Source organism: Dermacentor silvarum, chromosome 10 (genome assembly GCF_013339745.2).
Source record: "Dermacentor silvarum isolate Dsil-2018 chromosome 10, BIME_Dsil_1.4, whole genome shotgun sequence".
Lineage (NCBI taxonomy): Eukaryota > Metazoa > Arthropoda > Arachnida > Ixodida > Ixodidae > Dermacentor > Dermacentor silvarum.
In genome coordinates, this window is record NC_051163.1 from 16,032,956 (window position 1) to 16,049,201 (window position 16,246).

General features: G+C 48.7%; 1 protein-coding gene across 3 annotated transcripts in view; it reads right to left on the minus strand.

Annotated features, from left to right (window-relative positions):
- Positions 1-3,716: 3,716 nt before the first annotated feature.
- The window catches only part of LOC119465726 (alpha-aminoadipic semialdehyde synthase, mitochondrial), a 70,278-nt gene continuing 57,748 nt past the window's right edge, over positions 3,717-16,246 (minus strand). For 2 of the 3 annotated variants that reach the window (XM_049657683.1, XM_049657682.1), the window contains exons 9-25: positions 14,730-15,004; positions 13,240-13,351; positions 12,718-12,777; positions 12,554-12,624; positions 11,443-11,570; positions 10,310-10,544; positions 9,603-9,713; positions 9,383-9,491; positions 8,946-9,022; positions 8,136-8,199; positions 7,574-7,738; positions 7,012-7,107; positions 6,728-6,843; positions 6,125-6,213; positions 5,965-6,032; positions 5,416-5,524; positions 3,717-4,236 (exon numbers count right to left, since the gene is read on the minus strand). In XM_049657683.1, coding sequence (XP_049513640.1) covers positions 4,115-4,236; positions 5,416-5,524; positions 5,965-6,032; positions 6,125-6,213; positions 6,728-6,843; positions 7,012-7,107; positions 7,574-7,738; positions 8,136-8,199; positions 8,946-9,022; positions 9,383-9,491; positions 9,603-9,713; positions 10,310-10,544; positions 11,443-11,570; positions 12,554-12,624; positions 12,718-12,777; positions 13,240-13,351; positions 14,730-15,004 — 2,007 coding nt within the window. In that variant the 3' untranslated portion in view covers positions 3,717-4,114. The remainder of the gene's footprint in view (positions 4,237-5,415; positions 5,525-5,964; positions 6,033-6,124; positions 6,214-6,727; positions 6,844-7,011; positions 7,108-7,573; positions 7,739-8,135; positions 8,200-8,945; positions 9,023-9,382; positions 9,492-9,602; positions 9,714-10,309; positions 10,545-11,442; positions 11,571-12,553; positions 12,625-12,717; positions 12,778-13,239; positions 13,352-14,729; positions 15,005-16,246) is intronic. The other variant, XM_037726196.2, reaches the window with a different exon arrangement.

Genomic DNA, 16,246 nt, shown 5'->3' on the forward strand with positions numbered 1-16,246 from the left:
GCATTTCTTCGAGGCCGCGTACCCCCGCGGCCTTGCCATTGTTGCCCTCCACGATGGCCTCGGCGGCATCCACGGTGGCCTCCGCGGAAGCCTCCACGATTACCTCCGCGAATCCTTCTTCCTGAGCGGACCATCCGAAGCAGTTCTTTAGAAACAAATTAAGGCTGCTTCGACTAAGCTTGCTTCATGCTGCTCATCAAACGGCAGGGCTAGCACGCATCCACGCGCAACAATCGTCTTCGTCGTCTTTGTCACCAAGCTTGGCGTGTTTCAAGCGATACATGAGCTGAGGTGCTTTATTAATTGCACTGAAAAATTACACCATCTTCCCGTAGGGGAACCCTGAGTAGTATGCGAAGCAGCCATGGGGTCGACTCAAGGTAGTTTTATCAGCTGTATAAACTTGAACATGCAGCAGCACCAGCAACGCGCAGAACTGTTGTCGACGCCGCCGGCGTTTTGCCCGCGTTCGCGCCGAACGCGCGCGGCGTTGGTGACTGTTGCCGGAGCCTCTGGGGCGCCTACCGTCGCGCCTCTAACCTAAGCTGCTTCGCATTATCACGCGCGGAGCCGCAGGTGTTGCCATTCGTTGCGCAATCCAGAGAGGAGAGGAGCGTCGGAGAGGAGAGGAGGAATGCCGAGAGGAGAGGAGATGAGGTGAATGAGAGGACGAAGTGAATGATGATGAGTGGGCGAAGCACCGGGGGATCATTCGGGCCAAACGCTGGAAGCGTTCTCCGATAAGCCGGAAGCTGGATTCCGGAACCGGAAGCCGGCTTCCGGTTCCGGCTTCCGGAAGTGGACGCCGCACTTCGGAGCGAGGGAGGGACATAGCCCCGACCATAAGCTGCTTCGCATCTAAAACATTCCTTCACAGATTTTTTTTTTTTTAATGCGAAGCATTTCTTGGTGAACATTTGCCACTTTGACAGTATCTAGCCGCCTACGTCTTGGTCCTCTCATGGTCGTTTTGTTAACTTGGTATGTACCAAAATTGGCATAGTATGAGAAGAGTGTATGACGAACATAAATGATAGGTCATGGCATGAATGTCATGGCATGCGTGTCATGTAGTTCATGAAACAGCCGCATACGTCTGGGTGCTGTCATGGTCGTTTCGTTAACTTGATGTGTACCAAAATCAGCATTTTCCGCGTAACAGAACGATGTTTTCCCGTATATTCAAATTACAATCCGACGCTATCATGCCTGTAGATTGTGGTTAAGTCAGACTTTAAGATTTTTTCCTTGCGCATTTTACTTTGAGAAATTCAGTTAGTTCACCAGCGCCTCTGCGCCACGCGGAGGGCCTGCGTGGTTCGGCATGATTTTCCTGGCCGCGGACGCCGCACGCCGGCACCGACGCCGGATTTTCTGCGACACGAGGCACCTTGAACACTATCGCGTTAAAAACTATACAAGTGTTTTCTTTCTCTGTTTTGATTGGTTAAACTGATAATTCGAATGCGCTCAGCATAGCAGCGACAAGCGCGCTGTTCGCTAAAGTTGCCTAAACGAAATGCATTTGATGATGAAATTTCCATTGCGGTTATGAAGGGGTTATAGCGAGAGTCACTTAGGTCCTTCGGAAACGTGGATTTGTAGCACTCGGTGTACTGGTCGCACTCTTCGCGGTCACAATGGTCATCCTGTATTATTTTTACTGGTAGTCCGTGCTGACCAAGGCGCCATATACTTTGGTGATGGTTGAATGTGTTGCAGCGATTACTTTCGTTCAACTGGCAGAGCTATCAAAATAGTGTCGCTGCGCACGGCTTAAGCAAAAAAACAATGGCCGTTTATGAACTAGGGGTCCAGGTATTTAAAACAAATTCGACTAGTGTGGTTTCGAATCGAGGCATTCGTATTGTGAATTTGAATATTTGATTATGGTGACTGCTGGCAATTATTTGATCCCGTCTGCTCCTTTGATAAGAGCCCTATCATACCAGGTCATGATCGTGTTCAAGTGCCTGTTGAAAAGGAAGCAGTAACTACGGTGACGCTGCATTCTATTTACTCAGATCAAATTGCAGAAGTTTTTCTGTGTGTTGAGTCAAATATAATTATTTTCTACCGTCCTCTCTCTGTGCTTTTTCTTTCCTACATGAATAATATTGTACTGCGCATCCTTATAGTTGTTGCTCAGTTGAGATCAAATACCTGCAAAAACTTGCCGGCGACGCGGTTCTATTCATTCCCCGCGAGGCTTTATGAACGGGAGCAATGGCAGCCATGAATCGCCGCCGTTGAGGGGAGGGGGATTTCTGGTTCTCTCTTTCTTTTGTCATCTCGGTGTTTTGTCACACTCGATCAAGTTTACGTGGGTAAACGAGGAAGTTGATCATGGCGTATCCATGTTTTGTTCGGTTTGTCAGCAGTGGAGTACGCGGGTTAAAGGCATATCGCTTAGGTTCCAAATCCCACTGGCCACTTCTCTTTGCCGCTTCTTCACAGTGTTGCTCCAACTATAGGGTACAGAACATTACGAGTGCATCGTGTTCTATGTTAAAGCTGCTGAGGCTTGCAAGGACTGATATTGTTGGTTTTATACAGCCCGGTAAATTCATCGCACCACTTATCACGAGTTTCATGTGCCCAGAGTTACTAGAGAAAATATTTATGACGTGGTTAATTTTAAGCAACTTGTAGCCTTGTTGGATTCATGTAGCTATGGCCTGCGTCTTCTCTGGACCCCAATAAATTTATTTCACTCACTCACCACTTATCACGCAGTTCGTGTTTTTGGATCTATTTTATGCGCAGATTCACGCATGCTGAACTGCTAGTTGCTTCACGCAGAACTGCTGTCGATTTGTTTAAGCACGAGGTATTCGCTTCGCCTCGTTTGTGAGGGGCTCCACATTTTTATCGGAGTAATTACAGTCAAGTGCTTCTCGGCGGCGTGGTTAGCAGCACGCGCCCGCCATTGCCGCTTGCCATTATTCAAAATTAAATTGCTTCAAAATTAAATCTGTCCGTCACGCAAGACAATGAATGGCTCATAACCCCGTAAACGCGCCCTCCCCATTACGACGACAGAAGTGACATTCTACGCTGGGATGATGAGCGGCAACGGAGCCAGCTGTGGAAGACGACGACGCTCGAGCCAATGCTGATAGTTTTCTGTGGACAGGCGACTAACAGATGCTTTTTCGTTTCGCCTAGTCATATAAAGCTTCGCTTTAAAAATTTGTCGTTTTTGTGAAGTCGTTACACCGTAATGCTTTCTGAGCAGATCTACCACGCACAGTGGTTTGTTAGCTTCACGGCTGAGTGGCTTTTTGCGAATACATTTTCTACTCAATCGAAGTTTCTATCTTTGCGGAGTAGGAGTACAATGCCTACGCCACAAAGGACAAAGCTCGGCCTTGCAGCAAGCGCGCAAGACCGGGTTTCATGTGCCCATAAGTTATTAGAGACAATATATTGTTTATGATGTGGTTAATCTTATGCAGCTTGTAGCCTTGTTGTTGGATTCATGTAGCTATGGCCTCGCTCCCAGACCGCCCGCGATTTACAGATAAGGTCCGACTATATCATAACTTTATTAGCAGCAATTAATAACTCCTATATTCCTGGTCAAAGTATGCAAGAGGCGTCATTGCTTGCTCAGTAAAATAAGGAAACTTTCTTGTCGTTTGCGGTTTCGCTACGAAACAAGAAAGAAACATATTTAGGCGCTGAATTTTTATTGAACGATTTTTTTAAACGGTAAAAAAATATGGTCACGTTGTCCGGGCGCAAAAAGCGCGGCAACGTCTATGTACATGGAAGCAGGGCAGTGAAGGCTGCGGAAGACCCGTCACACTGTGCTGCGACTTCGATGACTTGCGCAGTTCCAAGCGTCTCGACTGAACACGAATTGCGTTTCTTCTCGTGCCTGGTCGCACGCCGGCACTGCACTTTGAAGCCGAACACGCTTCTCGAAGACAGCACATTCACGCGACGTACGAAACTGCCGATTCATTTCGCGGACGGAGCGTCACGTGGTCTTGCGCGCTGCGTTGAGCCACGCCACTCTCGCTCCGCGGAATGATTCAGCGATGTTGCACGTCGTGCGAGTCCACCTTTAACCAACGTCACTCTGCGAGGAACGGTGCGGCTGCACGCGCTAGGGGTAGTTCTTCGTGGTCGTTTCCGAGCATCGAATGCCTTCGTTCTTGAGTCGCTGGATCATCGGCCCGTAGATCTCCTGTGCGAACGGAAGCACCATGCCCTTGGCTTGGATCTCGCCTGCGAAGGAGTGTCACGTGATGTGGTCAGCGCCGTGCGCAGGAACGTTATGGTCAGGTAAGCATGTTACTACTCCCTGTGCTGTGCCTCCAGAGCAGGACGGAAAACATGCATGCAGTACAGTGCCTATCTATGGTCAGGGTGTACTTTGGAGCCATGAGATTAGGGCACACAATTTGAACGGACACCCGAGCGATAGTTTTCCTCATTCGGTTCACGAGTTCAGAGAGTATGGTAACTAGCTACATATCTCTTGGAACACGTGCTTTGGCATATGTTCAGCAGCAATGGGAACTGTCGTTGTAAAGCGGTGTCGCAGTGTGCGTAAACTGGTCTACGCCGACATTCGCGAAGGAGCACGAACGGCAAGACGGAGGAACAGACGACGCGGGTGCATAGCACCTGTTCAACCAACGCCTCCTTGATAGCAGGCCTGTATATTCTGCTTTATGACGTCATGCAAATTTCCATTGCCAAAGCTCGGCGTGACGAAAGCGGTGACGTCAAAATCTCCGCGGCTTACTCGGGAGCATCCCCATTCGATTCTATGGCAGTCAGGCAAGGTAGCATGACGAGCATGACGTCATGGATCGAAGTGCACCGGCCTTGTGCTATCTAGGAGGCGTTGGTTCAGCGCACCTGTCGTCTGCCTTCTCGTTTTCGGTATGAAGGAGCAGAACAGTCGGCAATACATTACTGTGGAACGTATGGCTACAGAAGCAGCCCCCAGATTTTGGTCTGTCTGGCTGTTGCCCATTTCTGCCTTCACTGCAGTTCGTTAAAGCGCGGCGTGCAACAAAGTGCAGCGTACAGCAAGTGGGCAGTCAGCGTACCAACGACATGACTTGAAGTCTCGTTAAGTGAGGAGATGATACGGAAGAATGCAAGCGAGAAATTTCAACGCCACTTATGTACGCTGTGCCACCAAGCTAGAATCGTAGAAGAGTCTGTTGCTGGGCCTGTCGGTGCATACTTGTAGAAACGATGGAACCCAGCCTTCAGGACACAAACACCAGGTGTCCGTCTACTTCTCTCCTGGTGTTTGTGCCCTGAAGGCTGGGTTCGATCGTTTCTACAAGCTAGAATCGCCAGGGCAGTCAGTAGTGGGACCGGCCTAACAGGCGAGTCAGCACTACAGTCTGTCACGCTTCGCGAACTGCTACTGACGACCTCGCTCACCCTGCAAAATCATCTTGGCAGCGATGGCAGCTGGATAGCCGACGGTCTTCGCCATTGCAGAGTAGCCGTTGGGGTCGCCGTAGGTGACCATGTCCACGTGCCTCATTTCCTGCACAGCAGTCACGCTGACGGTATAGACTTTCGCAAGTTTTACACACTCTTAATAAAAACGCTGAACGATGTTATAAAAAAAGGATGTTATAAACTCGACGTATACTACTTTGATCCTATAATCCGCCTGAGGCAGCTTACCATCTCAGATGCGTGATAAGCAACAAAAATAAATGGTTCGTGCATAAAAGTGACGGTGGCGTCTGAGCAGTCCTGACGCTACGACCAGGCTGAAGAAAGTGCCGTGGCTAGCGATATTTTATCTGTATTTGCGTAGCACAGGATCTTCGAAGAATATTAAGGTAGTCCGCAACATAATGGAGGACGCGAACATATCGTTCTAAAGATATTGTTCACCGTTTCGTCTACATTAGCCTTCGCCTAAGTCTCGTAAACAGCGTTCATTCGCTTCGATGACGCTGTAGCGCCGATACTTGCCTTCTTTTCGTCGTGCCACTGGATCCCGATGTCGTGCCTCATGATGACTATATCCCGCTCGCCAGGTTCTGCGACAGAGGGCCAGACTTGAAACGCTTCAAACACGTGCGCTTACATCCAACCAATTCACCACACGGCAACACAGGACGCCAATTCTTACCGTATGCAAGCCTGTTGGACAGGTGGAAGATGAGCGTGTCCAGGGGAGTGTTTTTCTTCTCGACCGGTATGTCGTCGAGGAGGCCCAGACTGTAAATAAATTGCGTTTAGCACAGGATGCGACATCACTTAAATATTAAAGCTGTCAATCAAAGCAGTTAAGTACTTTACAAACTTTAAACATCACCCTCATGCTCGCCTTTAACACCCTCACGAGTTTTCACATATTCTCTCCGTCATTCTCCGTCGTAACATTTGACGAAAGATTAAATACAACAGTTACAATACTCTTTTTGGTGCAGCAACCAAATCTAGCCAGAATTCGCAAATACAAAATCACACGCACTTAAGTCAGCATGATGCTATTCTCAAATACAAAGTAGTGCTCTTGAAGCCGTTGTAGCGATACAATGGGGTGGAGAGGCATGGGGAACTCAGTTCACAAAGCCAACAAGAAACGTAGTTAGACAAGGACAGAAGACCGAAGACGCGAAACCGAACTCCTTGGGTGCTTGTCCCTACAAAGTCAACTTGGGCAAGCTAAGCTAGTATGACTTGGTATGACTCATGGTAACAGAAGGACGAACACAGGCGGCGTACGTACTCTTCAATGGCTTTCGTCCTAAACTCGCACTTGTCCACCCTGTCGTAGATGAGATTCTTGATGTTGGAGGTGAGCAGGTTGTCCGGCTGGCCCATCAGCGTCGTCATGAACAGGCGCTGTGCAAACGAGACTAGAAGTGCTGGATGAAACATGGCAAGTGTATAAGGAAGCAAATGCGTGCACAAAAGAAACGACATACGAGCCTAAATATCAAGCGACAACTAAACGGCGAAGTATGCGATCGCACGGATGTAGTGCCGCTTGGCAAAAAATCCGATGCATACCCAGGTGATCTCCGGTCCCCTCGGGTGCAGGCTGGGGTGAGGATCGGTGCCCAGAAGTCCGAGAAGCTGAAGCCCTTTCATGGCGCTTGAGAATCCCTGGCAGAAAGACCGCGACACGTTAGAGGTAACCCGAGTGAATATTGACCAATCAATTGGCTGTGCCGCTTTGGTACACTTCGCAAAACCCATTCAAGACCATAATGACAGATAGCTGCGCCACTTTCAGTTCTCTGAACCAGCTGCTTGCGACCTCACCGAACGTGGCGACAGACTTCCAATTGCGATTTGTTAATTTTAAGAAGCATCGCATTTCGGTCTAATATAACATGTTACTAACAGTTTTTGTACGCTATCTGTGCCGCAATGCGACAACTGTCGATGAAAGGATTGCGACACTGACCCGCGCGACGCCATTGCAATGAACGTGCAAGTTCAGAGGTCGCCACACGTGTAGTGTCATTAGGGAGCCTACATGCAAGCGCTGTTTGCATGCAGGCTCCCTAAGTGTCGTTCTTGTTGATGACCTCGCGCATCGCTGCCGTAGGCAATCAGCGCTGCTCACCTTGTATCTGAGCGTACCGCGAAGCACGGTGTGGGCGTTGTTGATTCCGTAGGTGCTCTTGTAGACGAGCGAGTCTCTGTTCGGGTATCCCTCAAGGTTGAAGCCCGGCAGGAAGGGAACGCGATGGGCGTTGTCCAGCAGACTACCGGGTGGTATTTCCACCTCCTGCATGGAAACAAGCGTTGCGTTGTTTATAAACGCGTTGACGCAGTCGTGAGAGGTGCTATATGCTTAACTGCGTTGGCGAAACTCGCCGACAGGTTTGCTGAATCTATAAGAGCGTGCTTGTCACGGCGTAGCAAGCCTAGGTCTAGAATGTCCGACCTTATTCAGAAGATGCTGCTAGGTGAGATTTCTATGGACACGATCTTATATGCGAATCGATAAACGTGGCGCCCAGATGGAATACATTCGAAAGGTTACTACTGCAACTGGCTGACATCCGCCAGTATTCCAATCTCGGCGTTCATGCAGGTAGATTCTGGATTTAACTCCGAATCCTGCGTCTGAGATGAGGAAGATAGGAAATATCGAAAATTCGATTTAAATTGCAGTCGCTTACCTTGCCGTTTTCGAGATATCGAGCCGGTCCCATGCAGTTGACAAAGGCACTTCGTGGATTCCAGCTGTGACGAGTATATGAAGAGGCCGAAATTAGGCGCCGACTTTTTCTCATTTAAGTTTATTTTTACTAGCTACTTCCTAAGCGTGTGCGAATATTTGAATTTTCGGATACGTATCGTATACTTTTGTTTCGGATTGAGGAATGCCATCCAATAGACTGCTGTTATATTTCACAATTTCCTACTATGACCAAACAAACAGTTGCACTTCAATTATCGGAGCTTGCCGGCGCTGGAAAAAGGTTTAGGCACAGTATACAACGGGCGCTCGATCCGCGCCGATAGACCCTATAGGGTCTATCGGCGCGGATCGAGCGCCCGTTGTATACTGTGCTGACCTTTTACATTTTGTTCATTGAAATGCTGTTCAACCAGATTTCCAAAAGGCCTCGAATCTATTACAAAATTTAAAAAAAAAAGACATGTACAGTTTCTCTCCCCGCCCCGCCCGCATCCCCCCCCCCCCCCTCTCATCCTAAAAAAGTTAACTCTCTTGCTTACTGTCATATGAAAAATATTTTCTGTTGCGCTCGATATTCGAAGCCAGTATTTTTCACTACTCGAAAGTACTCACGTGCTACTGATTCCACCCTTACTTGGTGTAGCGATGAAAAACATGTCAACAACGGTTTTATCTGATCGAGTTTGGCTTTTGACTACTCAGCGTATACAGCCTCAATTTACCGATGCATTAAATAAAGGAGACATCACGACATTAAGCGTCCGCAAACGTTTCTGACAAAGCTCACCTGATCTTGTATCGAAGCGGGTTGTTGGCGTGTTCCGGCGCCGGCAGCCCACCACAGTAGGACACGAAGGATACGACCTGCAGAAACGACAGTGCACCGTCAACGCTGTCCGAGTCATAAGCTACGTTCACATGAACCCGACATAGGCGGATCGAGTTGGCTTGTCTGGCTGTAAACTGGTCGTCGGGCTCAATTGAACCCCGCCGAATCGCGCCGAGCGTGCGTCGAGGCGAGTTATGTCAACCCGTCTTTGCAGGATGTGTAGACCTGCCCAACTCGCTTGGCGGATGCAGGTAAACGCGGTCGGGTCAGACTGGATCAGCTCGTTTCTGATTCGACCCGGTCGCGTCGATTTCGTGTGAACGAAGCCTCATCCTCGAGGTACAATGACCTGTCTGGTGCTTAACAATACGCAAATAATGTGCGCGTCGACCTACCTTGCCACCCTTCCTGCGTACTTCGTCGAAGCACTCCATGGCCAGAAGGTGATCGATGCCAGGGTCGAGACCGACTTCGTTCATAACCGTGATGTTCGCGTCAGCGGCTCTGAAAGTTTGGTTACAGAAAATAATTTTGATGAACATCACTTCGTTGGCACAATTCCGAGGCATGTATAGCTGCCCCGTCCCGAGAGAAAGTTAAGTAAACGGCACTTACGCGCTGTGCAGTTCTTTCATCTCCGGGGTGAGGTAGCTGGCGGTCACCATGTTTGTCTTGTGCGCGATGCAGTATTGCGCTATCGTAGGGTGCAGCGGGTAAGGCAGCAAGCTGTTAAAATAAGTACAGTTTCACAGCTCCGCACTTTTTGTGCAAGATCTCGGGAATGCTACATTAAATAACACCTTGAACACTGAGATACCTCCACCTTTATGGTCCGACTACAAAACACTGACTGTCCACGCAATGTTAGCTGAGTTGCGTAACGGCAATCACAGGAAATGTATATTTGCGATCACATATTTCCCCTAATCACATGCTACGGAAGAAATTTCGATGTAACGAAGCTTTGCAAGCTGATGCAATTGACAGGGCGGGCACTGAGCACAAGAAAATGCTGTATGGTTAAGGCAACGAGCTAGGCTGGTTAAATGCTTCCATTGGATTAAATATTTACAACCATGAAGATGGAACATGAAATAGACCGGACGGGCTGAGGATGACAGCCGAGTTCGGCTACTATATAACAGACAAATGAGCGCCAACACTGACGATTCTACTTTATGTAGAAAGAAAGAAAAAACTGAACGAAGGACTTGGGCTACAACGTAGAATCATTTTATGAAAACTGCGGTAACCTCAGCGGACTCACGTTTGCACAGTCCTCCGGAAAACACTGATTTCAATTTTCTAAACAGCAACCTCACCGGAAATGATTACGGACCGCCTGGTATGGCGGCTGAAAAAGAACTGCTGTCCGAAAGCCCGTGCACATACGGCAGCTGCGGACGCAGCCTGGGGGCGTGGTGTACCTGACCACTAAATCGGCGTCCTTGATGAGGTTCTGTATCGCGTCCGGTGTCTTCGTCACGTCGATGACCACGGACTCGGTGTTCGGTGACTTGATGGCCAGAGCCTCGCCTTCCTTCTGGAATGCCGTTCCTGAAAGAGTACGAGAACGGGGTAGTGAAAAGGAGAATCAATTGATCATTAAATCCTTGACCTTGATGAAAACGAAGTTTATTTGAAGGCGCAGGTCGGGGTGTAAGATAAAGCCCCGCTACTCTGCGCAGTGATGAAGGGAAGAAACAGGACTGGCGAAAAGAACAGAGGTTAGGAACAGGAACAAAAGAACAGCCGGGAATTTAAACCTGTGCTGTTAAAATTAACGAAGCCCACGATTGGCTCTTAGCTGACATAATGTCCGACTAAGGGCTCAAAAGAGGCTATAGCCTCTGAATGGAGGGACCGACGCTTATTCTCACGTACATTGGAGCATATATACAGTATGTGCTCGACTGCTTTGCACCGTTCGCACAAATGTGTCACAAGTCCACGCGCCAGACGGGTACTGTACGCATGGTATGGGTACTGTAAGCATGTACAGAAATAGCGTATAGGGACGACACCCAAGCTTAATCTCTGCAAGAAGCTCGCATGACTACTTTGGATGCCATACAGCATACAGAATCAATTTTGTAGGCATTGAGGCAGCCTTCTTACAGTTGCGAAAGATGCCAAATGAAACGTTCTGAGGCGACAACAACGAAGCAGAACACGGCGGAAGACTGACAGCCGGAGGGTCTCCAGAGATTTTCCTATCAGATATATACATATTTTCATTTTCTTACTACCATCTGATTTTAGGCCTATCACCTACAGCAGAAACAACTGGCGCCTTTTTGAGGGCATCATCGTCATCGAGAGTAGTGCAAACTGTCGCTGCTTCGAACTTTAGGCTTAACTTCGTTTTCCCTCCCGAAGCCTACCGAAATTGCCCTCGCGCATGAGTCGTTCGCGATTACGTTTCCGTATTCTAACAGAGAGTTAAGTGCCGTACCGATGACGACGTGCACGGAGTCGTCCCTCGTCAGGTACTCGACCAGAGGCGCAGACACGTAGCCCGCGCCGAGCACCAGCACCTTCTTCATCTTCGCAGCCGTGGCACTCTGCGCCTTCTTCATAGACCTGCGCAGTGGAACGGGGGCGCGCTTTACAACGCCAGCGATACCACGGATAACAGCATCCCTCTTGAGAAGGCAGGCCACTCCGATAAACCTCGCGCAGAATGGCGGCGTTTTTTTTTTTTTTTTAAGGCAACGCAAAAAAGAACGAAACAACCTCAAAAGGGTGAATAATAAGGCTGTGCGAATATTCATAATTTCGAGTACGAATCCAATAAGCCTGTATAAAGATCGGGAATTTGATATTCGATCTCTTTGGTCATATCGGGAATATGCGGCCATAGGGATCGATGAAAGGTTTTTGCCACCTTTTCTCTACAAGTTTGTTTTCATACCGCGAGAAGCAGGACGATATTCGGCAGCAAATTCGGTATTCGAAGGACATGTGTATGTGTGTATATATATTCCATAATTTGACAATTTGAACGTCCCTAGTCAAAATCTTTTTGCCGTTCCATGCTTCCTCAAAGAGTGGCACGCTTTACTGCCGACGACGTGTACGTTTCAGGAGTTTGTGGAAGTGCGTGCCATCACACTTAACCTGTGCTTTCTGAGAGCTCGCTGCGCGCTGACGGAATCCGAAAAGTAAACCATCGCAAGGTGTTCTCAAGCCCCCGATAGGGCCCACGTGACCCTACTGCGCCGTCATTTCATCCGCATTCAATGTTGAAGCCGCTGTCGACACAGCCTGCCTCCTAGAAGAGGCACGCGGTGAACACGTGCTCATGTGCTATGTATGTGGTACAGCCGGCCAAATCTTTAGCCGACTAGCACGAGCACCGACTTGCTGTGCGCCAGCACCTTACAATAGCAACAACCTAACAGATGACTATACGATCTTCACGAGCTTTGTGAGCATGAGTTAACCTCGACCGTTTTGCAAGTTCGTTCAATCGTAACGCGCTGTAAAGCAGAAAAAAGAAACAGCATTTACATGAGCTAGCTAAAGATTTGCCGGCTATACGTGACTCCTGGGCTAAAACTGACCTCGATGTGTTGCGCAGATCCTCTATGTACTCGTAGCTGGGCGTCAATTTTCCGTTGCTGGCGATGACAGCCTGTGTACAAAAAAAAAAAAAAAAAGACGCACGTGCATCAGAATTTTGGCAGACAACATTTGCAACCGTCAAGTATGCCTAGACGCTACGCACCCCTTCGACGACAGGCGACATTCGGTGTTGAGACAGGGGCTTTGTCGCGTCGGAGGCAATCTGGAAGAAAGTCACGTATTGGGCTTCGAGTCATCGCCTTAAAGAAGGTTCAGTCTCGCAGAGGGGTCAAAGTTGCAGGGTTTCCCAGCTGGATAGCACATTAGGTGTATTATGGTCTATTTTAAAGTGTTACTTCCGCCTTATAATGGCGTGGAATTAGTCTGTCTGCAGTTTGTAAGAACAGCAAGATCGCATCAGTAAGCCGACGGAGGCAACACTCTACCCCCCCCCCCCCCCCCAAAAAAAAAAATAGATTAACCTGCCTGCGAGAATTACGAATCGGCTAAATTAATATCACATTTGTATCAATTGGCAAAGTACGAGGATTCAGCTGCCGCTGATATCGTGCTTTAGCCAGCGAAGTACCACTAACGCGAAATGTGCCTTCAAGCAAGCTTGCGAGAAGTTTGTGCACGCTCAACTTTCTCAGATATCAGTGCGCCGACTGGCAGCAGTGCTTACGATGTCGTTGATGTAGGGCATGAGCAGCTTCCCGAAGTAGTCGGTCGCTTCCAGAGGCAGCTGTGTCGGCATGTTGTCAATGGAGCACACGAGAACGCCGGGGCCCGCGAAGCTGAAAGATGCAGGAAACAAGATGGCACCTTAGCCAAAACTGGACGTTTCATCTAGTCGAGAATCTAGCCGCAGCTAACTACCATACAGCATTGTGGAAGGCGTGCAAGGATGTTTCAGCCATACCAGAGACGTATTTAATAAATGCCGAAAGTGGCCAAAAAACCGGAGGATATTTTGCTACTTGTTGCTAGGTTAGTTGGCTTCTACTTATTACGGTGTAATAAGATGCAAAACAAATTGAAGTAGCACAGATTAACCTTGTATTCCAATTATTCCGCCCGACACTTTTCTGTCCTGTTTAGGGAGGGGGGGGGGGGGGTATATGTAAGTGTACACCTAGTGTACATGTCCATTTAGTCTGCTGCTGAAGTGCTGATTGGCTATGAGGGCCTATTGCTTCTGACATGTACCCCAGCCCAGCCAATCATCACTTCAGCAGTAGAGGAAATGAGCATGTCCACTAGTTGGACATTTACAGAATACCCCCCTGGTCTTACTACAATTTGTCTCAAGTCCTCGTACACCATCACAAGTACCGAAGGACATGCAGGTTTCAGGTTCTGCTTGCACGCCAGCTGAATCGAATTGCAGAAGCATCTGACGAGCTACGTCCAAAGCTACTCGTTCATGAGAGACATGCAGATCTCAAGTGCAGCGCCCGCCGATGGAGAGGCCATCAATGAGAACATTCGTGCTTAGGAACCGCTGTCCTACGCTACGCAGTTTACTACGCATGTGACAGCTAAGTGCTCACCAACTCTTAGGCTGGAGGCTGAAAAACAAAACAAATAAAATTTGAAATGAATAGCTTACTAAAAGGTGGTGTTAATAGTAACAAAATAATATAATAGAGTAATAATAATATAATATATATTAATAAAGAACTAATGTCATAGCAGTTGTACAGGGCAGGCAGTTCACGCGGTCAGAGCATCGCCGCCGTCAGATTTTCAAGCATAAGTACATGATGCTCAGAAGACTATATCCCGTCGTCGTAACATGTCTGCCACTGTTTCCCAAAGCCAGGATGCTACCGCAAGAGTGCGGTATTACAGCGGTGTGCTAGAACTCGCGTATAAAGCACAACGCTCAGCTATCGCACCGCACTCATCAAGAATTATTTCCGCAGAGACGGTAGTCAAAGGCTGCAACATTGTAACGATCCACATTCTTTTCACCGTATGGCATTGTCTCCGACGCCGCCACACCAACGTCACCACCGAGAGTCCGCCATGGGCGGCAATGCAAAATGAAATGGATTTTTACAAAGCACGGCAACAAAATAGGACCGCAGCAAATGAACTGCATTGCTTATGGCAACGAAAGGAGGCGCTGTGCTGAGGAAGCGAGAGTCCGCATGCCGAACCAGCGCTTACCTCTCGGTGTTCTTGTGCTGGTCGGCGTCGTAGAGACAGAAAGGCGCGTCGATGGTGGTGCACTCGTTCATGAACTCAATGGAGCCACCGGGGTCGGCGCTGATGTCGCATATGGCGAGCAGCCGGTGAGGCAGAGACGGTCCGCCGGCGCTGCTCGGGAGCCACGGAGTGTTGGTGGGCTGCAGGAGCCGCTTGGCGTCCGGAATGGTCAGCAACTTGGGAGAGTTGACCGCCCAGTAGATGCCGTTCACGATCACCGACGCGTATGGCGCGATCTGCGGGGGCAAGAGACAGCGACAACAACAATAAAAAAAATTTGTCGGACGCTTAAGCTTCGCCTTTATGAGTGGACCGTGATAGCATTCAAAAATCCCTGACTGCTTCTCACGCTTCCCGGCAACTGCAGCTTATGTAACCGTAATGTTTACCGGGAAACGCTGGCGGCGAACTCTGTGCACGAAAGCGAGCTTTCTGGTAGAAACACGGCCTCTAACGAGGGCCGATCTCCTGTTATTGTTTCGCACTTTTAATATTTCTGTCTGAGAAGATATAACATAAAAGGCTTGCGCTGTCGTTCTGTTTCACGACATTTGTTTGCGGGCTGTAATTCTCAAAATTCCGAGGAATAACTTTGTAGAAAATGTAAGGCAAAATATGAGCAATTTTAGTGATAGAAGAACTTTAGCGCCATATAGAATATATGCGGCAGTTTCCGCTCGCGGGCGCCAAGGCCGGCTACGGCGCCGACACTGGATTTTCTGCGAAACGAGACCCTTAACGCTATCGCGTTAAGACGTTGTTCGCACACTGGCGCTACCCTAGGTGGGAGGGCACTGTGAGCAATGATGTGGCATGGTTTGCCAAATCCTAAGAGCCTTCTGCTGTTCACGAGACATGTTTATGACTTGTGCAAGCGTACATATAACACTGCCGCCAGTGAAGTGAGTCGACCCAACTCCTCGTTTTCTTTTTTACTTTGCGTAGCTTTCTATGAAACTATAGAAGTGACGTTAAACGACGCGCATGCAACACCATGGATTGGACAGCGAACGAGTGTAGCTGGTATTTCAGTCGAGGTAAAAAGAAAGAAGTGGACCTTGGGCGGACAATCCCCGAGAGTGGGTATGTGCCACTACCACCATGACTCGACATCTATAGTTAATGGAAGGGCTAGATCAGCTTCGTTGCTTTCTTGGCAGAACTCGATGCTGGGCTAACTCTCTTCGGTAGGTGCGCATCACACTTAGGGAGAAATCCAACAATACAAAACAAGTAACCTTTGAGTAACAATAGACGTCAAGAGAAGGAACGCACGTAAAGTCGAGTAGAGCAGGAGATGAAGTGGTGCGACGAGATTAGGAAATTTGCTGGCATAAGACGCAGTCGGCTGACGCAAAAGAAGGGTGATTAGGAGATCGCTGGGAGAAGGAGAGGAGAACTTTAGTGAGAGAAAGGTGAAGAGGTCGGCATGAGGGGGTTGTGGTATGGGGAAAGGGGTGATCCTTTCCCCACACACA